This window comes from Drosophila takahashii, chromosome 2L (genome assembly GCF_030179915.1).
Source record: "Drosophila takahashii strain IR98-3 E-12201 chromosome 2L, DtakHiC1v2, whole genome shotgun sequence".
Taxonomy (NCBI): Eukaryota; Metazoa; Arthropoda; class Insecta; order Diptera; family Drosophilidae; genus Drosophila; species Drosophila takahashii.
In genome coordinates, this window is record NC_091678.1 from 24058922 (window position 1) to 24076829 (window position 17908).

General features: G+C 39.1%; 1 protein-coding gene and 1 long non-coding RNA gene across 2 annotated transcripts in view; one reads left to right on the forward strand and one right to left on the reverse strand.

Moving 5' to 3' along the window:
* Positions 1–5245: 5245 nt before the first annotated feature.
* The window catches only part of Hr38 (Hormone receptor-like in 38), a 32239-nt gene continuing 19576 nt past the window's right edge, over positions 5246–17908 (forward strand). Inside the window, exon 1 of the mRNA XM_017149916.3 lies at positions 5246–5777. Within this exon, the coding sequence (XP_017005405.2) occupies positions 5345–5777 (433 nt within the window). The 5' untranslated portion in view covers positions 5246–5344. The remainder of the gene's footprint in view (positions 5778–17908) is intronic.
* On the reverse strand, positions 6431–7197 carry LOC138911933 (uncharacterized). The gene is made up of 2 exons (XR_011417561.1): positions 6704–7197; positions 6431–6641 (listed from the first exon to the last, which is right to left on the reverse strand). It is a non-coding gene; the product is annotated as an uncharacterized lncRNA (long non-coding RNA).

A 17908-nucleotide genomic window follows, 5' to 3' on the forward strand; every position in this document is an offset into this window, starting at 1 on the left:
AACGGAAGCAGACCATAAAATCAATGCCGCACTTCCGTTCATCCGCCGGTGGCTTCCCCTTTGAATAGCTGCGTAGGGAATTTAATTCCAAGACAGCGGGACAGCTGAGCTCAGTGGGGAGCACTTTGTAGGTGGTTGAGTTCGAGTTCGAGCTCTCAAGGTCGTCGCTGTCAGGAATAATGGGATAAGTTGTGCTGTTGGTCTGGGGAATGGCAAGCAGTCGCCCTTAAAGCTTAAGCAGACTTTTAGGAAAGAATACAGATTAAATGATAAAGTTTTCAAAATTTTAAAAAAATACGTGTTTTTGGATTAAAGTGTGTTCCAGCCATTAAACTATTTTTAAAATATTTAAACAGATCGGCTTATTAAAAACAGCGTTTTATTTTTGTTTGATCCTCTGAAGTCTGTAATCCCAACTTAATGTTGACCCAAAATTCCTTTTCTTTATTAAGTCATATTTCAACATGAATTCGATAATATTTATCCAAGCCCCCGCCGCAATAATTTACCTGTGAGCCCGTAAATCATCTCCCTAACCATCGACTTACCCCACTTAAAGCCGCCAATGTGGATTGCCACATTGGCCATTTTGGCCAACGAGAGATACCCATGCCAACTGGGCGTACACTTGATGATATTATGACATGTTCGCCTTTAAAGCCCCCCACAAAAATGTTATTTAGACACAAAATAGCACAAAATTGCCAGGGCAAAAAACGAGAAAAAAAACCCAAAAGGAATACACCTATATATTTATGTGAAGTTACAAATATTAATAGTTAAACGAAGGCAGGAAAAAAAATAATGACAATAATTCGCCATAAAATGCACCTGCAGGCTAAGCAGTCAGCGGAGTTTTGGGTTTCGTTTTCTATTTGGTATTATTTTTTTTTGTTTTTAGTTAGCCAGAGGAAGTCACAATTTTTTGGGCAAGGCATAAAAAGTGGGCATCGAAAGTGAGTTTATAAAAAAGGGTTGGCGAATCCCAAAATGCAATTTATGCAAATGAGCCGAGAGGCGCCGTTGCAAATGCGGCAGCAATAGATGAGGAAAAGAAGAAAAAAAAACAATGCAAAGTGCCGCATGCTAATTGAAATTTACAGGGGGGCTGGGGTGGTTTTTTAGTTTCTATTTTTTTCTTACCAGCAAAATCAAAGCCTAAATAGCAATCAAAAAGAGCAAAAATTCCTTAAATTAAACTCACGAACTGGCGGGCGCAACGATGCGAAAATGATACATGCATTAAGGCCCAGCCAAGTTGACTTGGCCAAAACGAAGCGAATTTGGCTCGGCACATTTAGAATATCATCGCAGTGCAACTACGACCACAACAATAAATAATAGACAAAAGGCAGAGAGACAAAAGCAAGGAGTGCCGATTCCGAAGTCGACTTCAACTTGGACGGAGATGGAGATGGAGACGGAGTCAGAGACTGCGACTTTGGCTTGGCATGTCATGCTTAATACAGCCAATAAAACCAAAGGCAACAACAACAACAACAGCGGCAATCGAAACTCTTTGGAAGCAACCCAATAGCAACAGCAATAGCAACAGCAACAACATCAGCGATAGCTGCAGCAACAACAAGGAGACGGAGACTCCAACGCTAAGCTGTTTGCATGCACTTTTTGGGGCCACCAGCGGGTCAGCCAACAGCAGCAGCAGCACCACTAGCACCACTGGCACCACCAACCTCCACCTCCATTACCGCCACCGCCGCCGCCAAAGGAACAGCGGCGGCAACACTAACAACAGCAAGAAAGGCGGCCCATACAGTGGTCTACATTCTATTCAGACCTAGAATTTATAACAAACTTTAAATATAATTTATCAGATAAATAAAATAAATGTTTAATCATTCCAAATATTTTGAATTATTTACTATCCTACTAATTAATTTTAAATGTTACTCAAAAAATAAATAAATAATAGTACAAAATTTGAAGTAAAAAGAAATAAAAGTAATACATTTTTATATGATAGCATGATGGAAATAGATCAGATATTATTTTATCGTATCTAAGAGAATTGCTTTTGTAGCTTGCTGATCACTCATCTCTTAATAATAATAACAATAATAATCACTTTTATTTTTAAGAAACTTATAAAATACCAACTAAAATTTGGAAACCATTTTTTCATAACCAAAGGTATTGGACATCCCTCTTATCCTATAGGTTCTTCCATTTTTTGCCCACTACCAATTACTCCTGAGCCACTGTTCTACATGCACATGGTGCCTGCCACAGACCAGTTCCACTTGCGTCGCTCCCAAATCCAACTAATATATATGTACATGGGAAGCCACACCACAGCAGCACATTGTACCACACCGATCCGATCCCCCGGAGCCACAACGGGCACTGCGAGCCGGACCCAGAGACCCGAGATCCGAGCCAAAGCATTATGGGAAAAAATCTAGCCGAAAACGAAAGGAAGAGCCACTGCGCCCAAAACCCAAGTCGGTGTCTCAGTCGCCGTCGCAGTTGCCGATTCTGCCGCAGTCGACGCAGCAGTCGGCAGACCCAGCGATCTCACGTTTTGTCTGGGGCTTCCAAATGGAGAGCTCTAGCTACTCCACAGCTCGAGATCTCCGGCTCGTACGCTAACAACAGTTAGAAAACGTGGCTTGGAACCTGTCTAAAAATAGCCTCAACGAATGCAACCAATCACACGAGCGACCGAAGAAAAGCCGAATGAAAACGAAATCTAAGCCGCCGGCCTCAGCTCCACCAGAAGACACCGCCTCAAAGACGAGTCTTCGGAAGACTGCGATTCGGGATCCGAACGACCACTACTCTCACTCTCTGTACAGTCGACGGTGGCAGCGCAGTCGGCGTCTTGTCTTCGGGTTTTTAGTTTTTTTTCTGTAATTCTCCGATCTTCGGAGAGAAGATTTCAACTGCCTTTGCATTATTATTATTTTCCTTGTTGTTGTTTACGAGCTGCAAACGCCGGTGTCAATGGTAAAGTGCATTAATATTCCCGCTTTTCCGACGGACGAAGCTCGGATCGTGTTATTGGTATATTGCCTAAATGATTTGTGGTGCAACTTATTTATATTTGGGGATGAGGAAGGAGTGATCTGGTTTATGATGTGGCAGGATGGTATTTTGTTAAGTGGAAAAGGGAAATTGGCCTGGGATTTGGTGTGAAATCGATTTGTCTTGGCATCGTTAAGGCAGCGAAAATTAAAGGGGTTTAGCGAGAAGTACATAAATTCGTGGTCTTATCAAATACGAATTTTTTCAGCGAGTTAAGGAGGTATAAAAAGTCTTGGAAAGCCACTTTAATAAAAAGCTTATTATAATTGCCCTAAAACAAAAAAAATTAAGCTCATTAACAGAAAACTGCAATGGCTTACCGTAAAAAGTCTTTTGAAGTACTATGTAAATCCTGTGCGACTATTCAGCATAGAAACCACATTTATCCACCCACATTTATCATATTCGTGGGATTTAGTCAAATAAACACATTCCTTGAAATCTGGTGCATATTCCCGTGAATCTTGTTGGCTTCGCCCACACACAAAAGGCACGGAAGTCCTGTTCCCTGTGAAATGATATGCACAGAATTGCCCACACAAATTTGGAACACTTGAAAAAATTGTACACTCTAAACTATTTTGTTTTTTAATTTAATTTGTAAAATGCTTGTAAATACTTGTTAAAGTAAAATGCTAGGAAACTTATACAAATTGTTTATGGTCCTGTTAGTCAAACAAATTTTATTCCCATACTTTTCTAATCCTTAAATATCCCTAAATTATTTTCCTGGTTTCCTGTGTATATTAACTGAAAGGAACGGAAGTTATGACAGCAGGGGAGAACAGGATGTGGGCGGTTGGAAAAGCGTGGAAAAAGGGGGCAGGGGACTGGGGGAGGTGGAAAAGCTGGGCAGGTGAAACGGCATCAAGAACAACCATCAATCTCGGGTGCGAGCAAAAGGGATGGCCAATGTCTCATTTATGACGCACATAATTTCCGTTTCCCAACTGTCCCACTGCACTGCATTTGGAAAATCATTCGGATTTTCCGGCGCAGGCGCTCTGCCAACGACGTCATCGATTTTCCTCGCACGAGCTGCGCTCAGTTGTTGGCCGCAAATGACGTAATAGCCGGGCCGCAAAGGTAGGTCGTGTCCCGCCCGCCGCTCCCCGTCCCCCTCGCACACTCGCATTCGCATTCGCACTCACTCTCGCTCTCACTCGGTCCCGCGAGCGCAGCGAAACGCCAGCTGAGGCAGCGCTGCCAGCTGCGACGCTTTGAATATAGTCGCGTGTAACCGTAAAGATAAGTTCAGTCGCGTCACAGACGCCGCATTGTTAACAACTTTAACCAAACAGCCACCGCTCACGGAAAATCCAACATCAAACAAAATATATACCGAGGCGAATTCGGAGATTCAGAATTTCCGAGTTTCCGACTTAAATCATCCAACCAAAACACAAATCCACGTAGCTCTAACAGAAATTCGCGTTCAGTATTAAATTGAAATAAAATACAACCATAGGTGTGAGTGCTCAAGAGTTAAACAATTGCAACAAGTTGTTGTTCTTTATTGATTCGCTTGGTTCTATGCGGAAACGGAAGCCGGTCGACAACGCTGCGTATGTGTAATAATTTCCAACGGTTCACTTTCCTGAGAGACAACGCCGCGTTTGTGCAATTCCTAGCCAAAGGTGGACCACGCTGCGTATGTGTAATAATTAAATTGATAGAATTTCGAATTACTTTTGAGAGACAGCCGTAGATATTTTTGGAATGAAAGTTTTTCAAAATATTTTTTAAAAATCCATAAGCACGTTTGCTAAGGACAAACAATTTTCTGTGTTGCTCCGTGCGCGAGTGTGTATCCGTGTGTAAAGTGTAAGCGACGTCCTTGTGCCTCCTACTACTACAACAACCTCCAAATATATAGAACCAATATATGCATATACTATAGCGTGCGTAAGTCGTTACGTCGCTTACGTCGTCACTTGGCCACTGCGCAAACGCCGGAAAAAAAAGGCGAAAGACAAGTTCAAGTCTAAGGACACCCGACAACAACTACAGCTGTGGCAAGGACGGGAAAATGAAGCCCGATTACAACTATTGCAATCAGAGTTTCGGCAAAAAAGGAGTCGGTCGCTGCTACAGTAGCCAACAGAATTGAGGGAGCAACTCGGAACCGTCGTGCTGGATCACCAGCGCCGCTCAGGGCGCCAAACAGGTGCCTATTTAGAAACTGATATATAATATCTGATCTGTGTGTTGTGTTGTCCGTCCCGTCCTGTGTGTTTTATGTTTGTTACCCATTTTCATCATCATTTTTGGGTTCTTTAACAAAGACGCTTGGTCTATAATGCGCGATCGGCTTGCCTCGCTGATTGTGGTGAAGCAAGAGGGCGGCAGCAATACGAATATTAGCCATCACATTAACCACCATCAGCCGTCGGCGATCAAGTGCGAGGCCTCACTGTACGCGGAGAGCAGTCTGTTCCAAGAGATCAACAACAATTCCTGCTACAGACAGAACCTTAATGCGCCGGCACAACATCAGCCAGCACATTCAGTACACCAGCAACACGCACAGCAACAGCAACAACATACACACCAGCAACAACACCTTTTGCCGCCGCCTCTGCCGACTTTGCCTTTGATTTATCCCTGCCGCAATCTCTTTCCCGACGGTTGCGATATCAATCACCTGGCCTGCTGCAGTTCCTCCAACTCCGACTCCACCTCCACATCCACTTCACCCAACGACAGGCACTTTTTTGCCAATGGAAACACGTGTATGTATTTTCTATTCCCTTCGGCTATTCGGTTATTCGGTGATGGTTTTGTTTTTTATATTTTTCCCAACTTTAACGCCGCTTTGGTGTTTCCTTCTAATTCGCTAATCGCACACGCGGCGTATACGCAATATGCAGCGCGCATTGCCAAATCGCTCAAGAAGCTAACTGTTTGCTCAATCCGCTTGAGAAGGGGCTGGTCGAAACAAAAAAAGGGGCGTGCCCGGCGGGGGTAACTTAGACAACGCACAATGACGACATAAATTTGCATGAAAAGTGCTCAAAGTGCATCATAAAAATGGTGAAAATATTAAGCAAATAGTAAAAAATATGAGTGCAGCCACAGTTGTGGTCAAAATAATAGCAGGGTGTTTTCTATAATACCTGCAAAAATGCAAAGTACTGACTTCTAAGAAGTGTAGTGTTGTATTTAAAAACATGTAGAATTTGTGAAATATTTTCAAAGTACGGGTTGTTTATTTAAAACAATAATTAATCATACTTGCAAGAACAACTAAAAAGTAACAAATTGTTACAAAAAATATAAAAAGTTAAATCTTTTGTATACTTTATTTGCAAAAGTGGAAGTTAAAAAAATGATTTGATTTATAAAAAATATTTTTTTAAAGAGTTTTTAAGTTTAATGTTGTAAATGGTTTGTCATTACAACAGAGAACTCAATCTAACCTCTTTATCACTTTCCTTAAACTATCCTAATCTGTGAAACGGAGCTTATATCAATTACTACCGTTTTGACCTTAATTGTATACCTCTTTTTTTGAGTGTTGTTGTTTTTGGTGTCGTACACATGTTTACCAGCGTCAGCAAAGCGTCGCAGTTTCAGCAGACGGCAGCGGACGCAGCCTGACGCAAAATGATTTATAAGCTGCACAATAAACACAGCGAATATCCACACAGATACTCACTATTGAACGGGAGGGATGGCCAATGCATTTTTATTAATAACCAGCGAGAACCGAATAAAAACATCATCGATTGAAGCACAAACATTGCAAGGAAGATCGATGGCAGTAGTGACATATCCGTCAGCTTTCTGGGTTTTTATTCTTCTCCTTTGAGTGGGTGGTTCGGGGGCTTGGTTCAGGGACGAACAGGTGAAAGGGGGAGGGGATGGGGCGCATTGCGGTATCCGATCTATTGAGCACACTTAATCGCCGACGGTGCAGAGCTGCAACGGCTTGAAAGGCTTTGCCAATTCATTTGTTTTGGCCAAAATCGGTTTGCAACTTGTTAGCCGCTTCTTAAGCGTCTGTATTTCGCGGCGAATCCACAGCTTTTAAGTGCCAGCAGTTAGCTTCTTAAAACGCTGTGGTTAGTTTTATGATTAGCCTTCCTCATAAGGGAAATTTCAATGCATTCAAAATTGATTAAAAACTCATTATTTTCCACTACTCGATGTAAAGTAGGTTAATTGGGTTTAAAAATAAATTTCCAAAAAATTATATTCTTACAAAATCTGAATAACTTTTAATTTTAGAACAAGGTTAATATTTTTAATTACATTTTTAATTACCTTAAAACAGCAGTAAATGTAAAACCAAAGGGTTTCCAATCGATTGCAAAAATAGGAATGTAAAAGAAATGCTCTACAATTCAGTTGACTATTAGCTGTGGCAAAACAAACATCTCTATTTATAAGTTGGCTCTATATTACCATAATGGCGATGGGCGCCAAAAGTGCCCGACAGCGGATGACAAACCAGAGCAAAACAAATCGCCGAAGAACATATGACCAGGTGAGGTGCATCCATAGGTAGTATATAAGCCGTGACGCCAGCGAGGCCATGAAATCGGCCAGTTTAACGGATTACACGGCACACAGTTTTCACAGTACGGGTGTTTTCCCGAGGCACGAGTGCTGAAAACGTCATCGTCGGCAGCGAAACAGAAAATAGATGACGAAATAGTTTTTTGGGGGAATGCGAGTGCATAGATTGCACTCTCTTTGCGTCAGCTGCATCCCTATATATAAATGAATATCTCATAATTGGTTCGAAACTATTTTTATTATATTATTTCTATGGCTAGCCACGTGCTGATGACGTCGACTCTTGGGATGAGTTGGCTAAATGCCTATAATATAATCACAAGTCAGCGCGTTTTTTTGTTTTGTCTTACGAGTATTTACATTTTGGCTGGCTTTTTGTTTTTATTTCGTATTCACGACAGGGCGTGTGAAAATATGGTTTCTTTTACCCTTTTCTCTTACGATTTGCCTTGATTGCCCATACGCCCCGTTCGACATGGCAACATCTCCTGGGCGTAGCCAATTGCATTTCAACATGGCCCAAAGCGACTATATAAAAGGTTTGCCTTAGCCACACATATAGAGTTGTTCAATGCACTTCCCCGACCAAAGATCATGATGATCTTGGCTTCCCTCACTGATTAACCCCCAGCGAAATGAGCTTGATAAATGATGCAAAAATAAAAAATACCTACTCACATATCTATGACACCCGAAAAATAAGAAAAAAAAATGAAGAAAACGTAGGCTACTTCATTGTATACTTATTCACGAACCGTCGTGCGTTGTGAGTTATCTCCGCGGCAGCTGTCGGGATGGCCATTGTTGATTGTTGCCGCTTTTGGCCATTCCTCATAGAGACACTCTATACCCCCAAAAGAAAAAAAGGCATACTATCCCCGCACACCGGTTTCCTTGGACCAGCTTCGTCTGCCAAGACCAGTAGTCGCCTTCCCAGTTGCGTTGGTTTTTTTTTAAGTTATATGCGCATACATATATTTACCATCAAGACGGCGGCACAGGTGGATCGAGAGGCGTTAGTTGTGTAGCCTACTAACATGGTTAGGATGTTTACATTTTTGCATGTCCACACGTTCTTTGTTCTACGGTACATGTGTAATGCTCAGTTTGATAGACATTTATTTCCGCTAATTGTGGGTTCGTACCAAGTGAAAATAAATATTATTAAATATTATTAGAATCACGGACAATGGTTTAGCAAACTTTGATCAAAAATAAGTAGTTAAGTAAACTATAAAATAATAATTAAATTTAAATACTATATTTTTCTGTTTAAATCTCCAAAAACTCATTAGTTTTTGTATGATTTTTTTGTCATTAAAAAAAATAAATATTTATGTAAAAATAAATATAACCCTAATTAATGTAAGACCTTTAGTTATTATTCCTTTTTTAATAGGCCTACCAAAAGTATTTTTCGTCAGATCTTTAAAAGAAATCACCTATTAAATTCTATTAAGCTGTCATCAATTTGGCTAAAAATTTTTCCACATACTTCGAGCCCCCGCGCTTGTCTTAATCTTAAATCTTTTAAAGCCATCTCCAACCTATCTCAACTATCTTTGATTCACTCTCGTCTCGCACTTTTGCTATTCATTTTCGCACTATGCGAATGAGTAAAAACCACAAAAGTGAATTTGTTAATTTGTGTTTTTTGGGTTGTTTTGTTTTGTTTTGCTTTGGGATTTTTGATTTTTTATGTTGTGTCTGCTGGGACGAGAGGCCCGCGTCTGGGCAGATGGATTGGAAACTCTCGATATTAGCGTCTCGTGGGGACTGCTCTGCGACTGCTTAATTATTTGCGTTGATTTATGCGAATTTTATAACGAAATGCGGCGGGCAGGGAGGTGCCATTATTGTCTTCATCGCTGATCGATGGCCAAGACATCAGCGAGCCACAAACCCACAAGCCAAAAAAAACCAGAGACCATAGACCATAGACCAGCATTAGTTCCAGTTCCTCTCGTTGGCTTATCGGGGAATACAAATCAGATGCATAATGGACAACCCACCTCAATTACGTAATAATTATAGTTTGTCTGGATTAATTGTGTTTATTATATTGATTGTGAGCGTGTTTCGTTATTAATTGCCGATCGATTCGTTCAATGCGCTCTTCAATTGGTTCACACGATGCCAGCGATTCGGATTCGAAAACGAAAATAAATACGGAAAGCGTAAATTCCGCTCGCACTTCTTTTTGCTTCTGCATTGCTAAAATGATTTCTAAATTCGTCTGCCTTAATTTAAATTTAAACAATTGCCGCGTAATTAGCCAGCATCAATTTATGCCCAACTTCCCCGCCATCGCAGACCACATCGCTCCTCGCTCAGTTCGATGTCCAAATTCGAGATATTTCTGTCTAAACGGGAATAGAACTCGTCCCGGGTCGATGAAATAATTTCAAGTGGTTTTCAATTCCGCATAGTTGCCTGTTAGTTGGGGTATGCAAGGGGTGTAATATATAGATATGGCGGAAGTCATTCCAGTTTGATCTAGCTGTAGAGACTATATAATGGCTCCTTTTGATTTTACGCAAGACTATATTTATACGAGGATATTAGTTGTATAACAAGTCAAGTTTAAAAACCTTCGAAAAGTGCAGATTATACTTTTTTTTTTATTATTGTATATTGTAATAAATAATTATTTCCCAAAAAATATGTTAGGCCAATAAAACTTATTATGTTTTAGAAAATATTTTTATTAAGGATTTTTGGGATACAACATTTTCTTGCATAAATTAATAAATTAACTATTTCCAAACAATATGTTAGGCTTTTAAAACTTATTAGCATTTTGAATTTTTTTTAATGGGGAGGTCAATTATTAAGGATTTTCTGGGGTTTTCTGTTTAATTTTCTTTAATTAATTAATCAGTACTCCCCGGTCGATTTCGAGTCATTTCCCTGACATTCCACGTCTGCCTTTGTTTTGGTTTCGATTTCTATGCAATTTCCTTTCCCTTCGAGTGCAATGTCCACAAATCACGAGGCGTTGTGGATGTCACACTGGTGGCATGCAAAAAGAACGTGCAAGCCACTGCCAAGTCGGTGTCATCAGCACCACCAGTCACTGGCTATGCTAGCACCACTGGCCAGTCCACCACCATCGTCATTATCATCTGCTGATCGGCGGCATGGGAATGCAATGCTTTGGCTAGGCGTCGCCAGAGTTCATCCAACATCGAATATTGGACAGCGGACAGGTTTTCCTTTGGACGTTTTCCCCTCCCCTCCCGTCTTTTCTTTTATTTTGGCCACATTGTTGCTGCTTGTTGGTCAATTTCGACTGGCAGGCTGCTGGCGGCTCTCGCATATGTAAACCTTAATTTGAAACTGATTGGATTGCCTGGCCGTTGGCCTCTTGTTGTTGCCTTGTTGTTTTTCTTATGATTTTTTTTTCGGTGAATTTTTGGTTATTTCTTAATTTTGCCATGCACTTGATGAGCTTCATTTGGCTTTGATTTGATTTTTGAGGTTTTTTGCAGCTTGACGGAGCCTGATTTTGATTGCCTTGAATCTGTCATATTTTACAAGAAACATGAAAAATTAATAGCAATTTTTCAGAATTTCCTTACGCTAACAAATTTTTTAGATTCTTTTAAAAAAACAGTTGCATTTTTCCCTAGGTCATAAGCTATTACATAAACTGTGAACTTTTTTATACCCAAAATTTTGTTAGCTACATCTTCACTTCATTCCCATTCAAATTATCGAAGCTGTAATTAAATTCAACAAAAAGCATTACATAACTTTTAACAAATTTCAGCGAGAACAGGCCAAGCAATAAATTCCAATCAAACAAGAAAATACCGAAAAACACGTTAAGAATTATAACCAAAAGGAAAATCAGGCAAAAAACCGAACATCAAGCATTAATGCGTCGTCCAAGAAAACCAAGAAAATTTATTGTCCATAATGTTTGCTTGGTTAATTTTATTATTTTAATTATTTGCTGCTTGTGTTTCCTATGCGGTGCCACCTTGACGAATGTGTTCGCACTGTTGTGAAAAAAGTCGTAAAAAACGTTAAGAAAAAGATGCTGCAGTTAACAAGTTTTCCCCCCTGTGCGTATGTCTTTGGTTTTGTAATCAAACAAAAATTGTTTGCTAATAGTCTGACTGCCTGTTGCCGGGCTAGAAGAATCGTCTGCTTGGCCAGTTCTTGTCCAAAAGAAAAATCCACCAACTACAGAAAACGCAAGAAAAAATTACAATTTTAGAACAAGTCGATGAGCAAATTGTTGTTGCTTGCCTAAGTGTGGCTTAAATTTAAGAGACTTTTATATATTTTTACTCTTTAACACGATTTGGGATTTTGCAAAATAAGATTCAATTGGTTGAAATTTATTCTCTTTCGCTGAAACTATTTTTACATTAATCAACAACAATTTGATTTTATGTGAGGTTTTTAAAAAGGGTTTTACAACTTTAGATATTTTTGAAAGTGCATTTTTAGTTCGTTAGCTTCTTGGCCAATAATTCCATGTTTTTTCTCGGCTACATTGTCAATTGGCTTGTTTATTTCATGTTTTGGCGCGTAACTTGTTTGCTAGCTTTTCGTTGTCGTCATCGCACTTGAAGTTTGAAGATGCGGCGGAAAACTGAGATTGCATCTGCCTCATCGCTTTGATTGGCAGACAGACGTCCCACAGAAAGTCCGACCAGACTGAAAAGTCATTCGAGGTGTTTAGCAGAGCCAAGGCACCAAACAAAAAATAACAGAATTCCTTTGAATAACCTGCATACTGGTTTTTTAAGTTGGTTCAACTAACATCTCTATTGTGATTATAAATTAAAGAAGATAAAAGTAAGTACTCCTCATTTATATAACCTGCATACTGCTTTTTAAAGTTCGTTCAACTAACATTTCTATTGTGATTATAATTGAAAGAAAAAGAACTATTGCAATTTCGCAAAAATTCCTTTAAAATTATTATACCATGTATGCCAATCAATAGTATGACCCAACTTTTACTCAAGCTAATGTTTATTGCAAGGCGTATTAAGCTGTAACAGAAACTTTGCTAAATAGAAAAACAACGCCCTTTGGCTATAACTATTTTTAAACAGCCACCTTTTTGGCTCACTGCAGAGGCAGAAGAAGCAGAGCTCACGTGCAAAAATAACACCGAGCAGGGAAAAATCGAAGATCCCCAACGAGCCCCTTCCAGTCCCCTTTTGATGGCGTAATCATCACGAACACAAAGGGGGAGTATACACACCAGGATATGTTCTATATACAGGCCACAGAAACACCCCCTGGAAGTTCTCTGCCATGGCGTTGTGACGTCATTGTGGAAAAGTGCTAGGTCGGGGTCGTCATTCCGTTGGTATCTCTGATTTCGCTTCTCTTTCTCTCTTTTTCAAAACAGCTGCGAACGAAAGTTGAACCCGAAACGACCACAACCACCCCCTCGCTTCGCCCGGAGAGTGCCTCACGACTCTCACGTGGCCCTCAAGGTCGTTTGGGTGTTCGCTCTTCCTCGCTTTTGTTTTTGTTTTGCCCCCCACGATGATTTCACACTTGTAGATACCACCAGGCTATATGTGTACACACACCCCCCTGCGGAGGTCCTTTCCTGCACTGGGCTGATATAACACGCCTTCTTTTACCATCAGAACTTTGGGTTTGTTCCTTTTTATGGCTGGGTCGGTTCCAAAGGACCTTGGGAACCGTGTGCGGAATTTAAGCAGGAAAGTTAGAATTTCTGGGCGGAACAAAAATAAAGGCATTTGAATATTAAACATGGATGTCAGACCAAATTGGGATACTTTAAGGTTGTATAAAAATTTCATGGAAAGTATTTGTGACTAAGGGGATTTTTCTTTGATTACTTAAAGTAGATTTAAGTGAGATGCCTATATATTGAACTATTTAAGTATGTGAAAATTTGCTTATAATAGCATATCATTAGTGTTAGGGATCCCATTTAATATTGACTTTGAATGCGTTTCATAAGAAGTTCTTCAGTTTAAATTACAAATATTTACAGCTACAAATTCTACACTAAACAAAATAAATATAAATGTAAAAAATATCTAAAACCATTGTAAAGTTCCAACAATTTGCAGAAATACACTTAACTGTCAAAGCCCCCACCCAAAACGCATCTATAATTTATGAAGACTCAGCCTAGCCCAACAGCTCATAAATTAAGCCAAGAAAAACGAATAATCATGGGGGGAAGTGCGTCAAAGAACAGACTTCTGCTCCCCTGAGACATGCAACATGAGCAATAATCGAACACAAAAGACATGCAATTATACAAATCCGAGGCAAGACAGAAAAGCAAACAACTCAGACTTGGGGGGCTCGTGCCAGAGGCATATAATTAGAGGCCCGAAACACTCACGGAGTTAACACAAATCAAAGCCAGACCAAATATAGGTCCTCATATATGTATGTGCGACACGCACTTGAAACTGATGACGTCCTTGGCTTTGGACTGCCACAATCCTTGACTTGGGGTTCACAGCGGATCGATAAAGCCACGCAGGACTATTCGTGGCCAGCGGCTGTTGCCAAGTCCCAAATAGAACTGGTGACGTCAAGACGGAAGCGAGACGGAAGCATACGCTTTTGCCGTCTACTCGCTGTCCCACTCTGCGTATGCGTAATATTAAGTATACCACGTGTGGGAGAACAGTAAACAAAAACTTTGTCCAGCTATTAAATGGCCAATTAAACGGCAGATTTCAGTAGCCTGACAATTAGAAGATACAAAAAGTTTAGAAATAAAAATACAAAATAAATAAAATAAAATCCCTGGTGAGCTGCAAGCTGGCTACCAGCCAAAGATGCCATCGCAATCAGCCGCATCAAGATTGGCTTAATTGAAGCAGCGACAGCGAGCGTGTCTCATTACCAAGTCAAACACAAACCGAGTAGCAGACACCGATGGAGTTTAAGTAAAAAAAAGAAAAATAAAAAGAGAAAAAAAGAAGAGAGGTATCGATGTGACAAGATTGTCAAATAACTGGCAGCAGTGACATCAAACATTCGATGCAAAACGCGTTCGTATCGAAAACTCACACACACTCACTACGAACTTCGAATACAAGTATTTGGGCTATAAAATACATCTTTGAATTTCCATAATTTTGACTCAGCCGGTTTTTGCATTTTTCAGACAGCTTTTTGCCATAAATTCGTTGCTCAAATTCAGAACATTGCAATTAAAATAACGGATCAGCAGTCCACTTCTCTCTGACAAAAGTGTATTTTGTTTATTCAAGCTAATCTGCATTTTCTCCCCACTTTTGGCAGTTTCATAAACTTGAATTCATAAATTTAGCCGTGCGCATTTCCTGACCAAAAAAAATCGTGATTCAAACTCTTGGGTGACCTTGAGAAATTATTAGCTGCTCCGCTTATAAAATTAGAATACGAAAGAAAAGAATTCGTATTCATTCTTTTTTCTTTAATTTTAATTTTGACTTTCGCTTTGAGATGTGCAGCCTGCAGCGAGAATATAACAAGTTTTTTATAATATTAGATTGTTATATATGGCCATAGAATTCTTTTATGATTTCTAGTTTGGTTTTTATTAATTTTATTTTTGGTTTGTCAGGCATAACGAATGGGGAGTTGTGATGAATGCAATTATAAATGAATCGATTAGCAGAAAACATGTCTGCGGCGGATATTTTAAAAGATTTTAAAACGATAAGCGACCAAGATTTATGTTCTAAATTGGTATAAATGGAAAAATAAAATGAATTTTATACTAATAATGAATACCTTTTTTTAATTTAAAGAAAATTTATTTTTTACAAACTCAAAAATTTTATTGAATGCTAATTTAAAATGTTTTTGAACTGAAAACACTTACAGCTCATTTAAAAGCTATTAAACTGTTTATATTTATTTTCATGCCCCACCTTGCAAGTTTAGCATTTTTTAGACATCATTACAACCATCCCACCTTACTCAGAACAGGATCTAAAAATTGTGCGATATTTTCTGCGGCACCCCCAAGCGTTATCGCCACCTCCATTAAGCGGTTAATTTATGCGCTACTAAGAGAATACATTAAGTCATTCTTCCCGATGAATCTCCACCATCTGTATCTTCAGTTTTATTGTCCTAACTGTTTGGGTACATCATAAAAATGTTTAATTAATTTGTGTTATATTCATCATAATATCGCTTTTAATTAGTCGCTTTTAGCAACAAATTAACACTGCGAGACAATCACTTGACCGACCAAAAATACTGAACTTTTGTTTGCAAGCAGCTCAAAGTTTATTTCAATTCTAATGCAATATGACAGGGGTGTCAATGAAAAGGGGGTTGAAATGTTGTAAATATTAAATAACTAATTCATGTTAGATTTTTGGTCAGCTTTTATTTTTTGAAAATAAAAAATTAATTTTTTTTAAAACGAAAAAAAAAATTAATATGTACCTATGTAATTATTAACATTATGATATTAATATTATTTTAGGAGTAATACTTTCGAAAGTTTTGCCAGCTTGTAATCCCCGGTCTAAGCCCAGTGTGAATCTTTAATCTGAATGCCCGCATTGTGTTCTAGTTACCTAATGGGGCGCCCACCATCATCTCCAGTGTTTGGAGCCCCGACTTCATAGCAATTGCGAAACTAAGCCATAAGCCGTGCTGATCCGAGCGGACTCTGGCCTTGAAAATCTAATATTCTCATTCTCATATACTCAATTAAAGCCGCTGCCAGTTAAAACGAAGAAAAAACGGCGCTTAGTTACATTTTGCAGATGCTTAAGAGCCGTCAACAAAACTCGATTTCGATGTGCCAGACGTTGAATAAAACTTAGCCATACTCAAATATACACATTCAGTATCCATGTATCCATGTGCATCTGCAGGTGACTTGAAAGTTCTCAGACTCCGACTGACCAAATGGCAGAGATGTGTGAATCTGCAGTCTCCAATACAATTTAATGCACTTTGAGTCTGAAACCTGAGGCCAAGAAGCCTTCACTTTTTGTGGTCATCGGCCATTTATATTTTAGTATTCCCCTAGGCATTGTTCTAGTCACTTCGTCCATCTTCACCAGCTGGGAACATATTTCGTTCAATTAACACATTTATTTTGCAATCGATTTAATTAACTCTCTTCAGAGTCCGCTAAATACGTTCATTTGGAAGTTAAATAATTGTCGGGGCTACAGGTTTTGGCTTAAGTTATGACACTATTAAATTCTAACCGGTGACAAATCAGCGCATTCAAAATGCACAGCAAATCCCATTAATTGATTAACAATATGACAGTTATGTATTTAGAGCTGATAGAACCGTTTTAATGAGTCAATTTCATATTTTTTATTGATTAAAATATTTTGGGGTTTGGAAATTGGTACATAAATGTGGGTTTATAATTGGGTGCTTAAATAATTTTTTATTAGGCTGTTAATGGTAAAATGTAAAAATTATTATTTGTTTAATTTGTAACAAAGTAAATTTTTTTAATAAGAACTGATTTGTTGCTTGTAGGATTCTAAATGGAAGTAAAATTTTAAATTATTTAGTTTGATATATAGTTTTAAAAATTTAAAGTATTTGTCAAGTGCTATCCACTTATAAATAATTTGATTTACTATTTTTATGCTATTAGGAAGTAAAATAGATGATGAGTGGGTTTAATCATATATGCATATATAAGTATGAATCAGTAAGGTGTAGGAATCTGGGAAAATCCCCAAAAATCATAGATCGTTTATAAAACAAATTGCCGCTCCCCACTTAACTCTAAAACCAACACTTCCACGTCCTTTGAGCCACTGTCAAGCGAAAGCCTTGAACCACAAACCTCGCAAACCCCAGAAATTGGTAACAAGCTGCGCTAACTAACCAGCAAACCAATGGGCAAACCAAACCAAACAAGACAAAGGCTAAGACAAATAGCAGATCCGAAACGCGCCCAGTTTCGGCTTTGGATATTCAATTTGTTTGGACCTCTTTGGCTTTTTGGGGCCGACTTGCCCAGTTAACTGTTAACGGTCTAAACGCTCCGGCTCGATCGCAATTGGATAATGAATGATGCTTTGAACTGTGGCAAATTCTTTTGTCTTTTGCCTTTAACATTGAACTTTTCGCCATCTCCAGAGCAGCTCAGCGACAGATACAGATACAGATTCCGAGATACACTTCGATTCCCACAGCTCCGGATGATTTATGGCCGAACAATACGTATGTAAAGAGGGGAATGGGCATTGCGGATCTAACGGATGAAACAAGAACCTTGTTATGCATTTAACACGCCACTGAAAGAGGGAAACTATCTGTAGATGTGTATAGAAAAAAGTCTCCAACTAAGTACAATAAAAATAAAATGCGATGAATTATGGGGCAAGTTTTT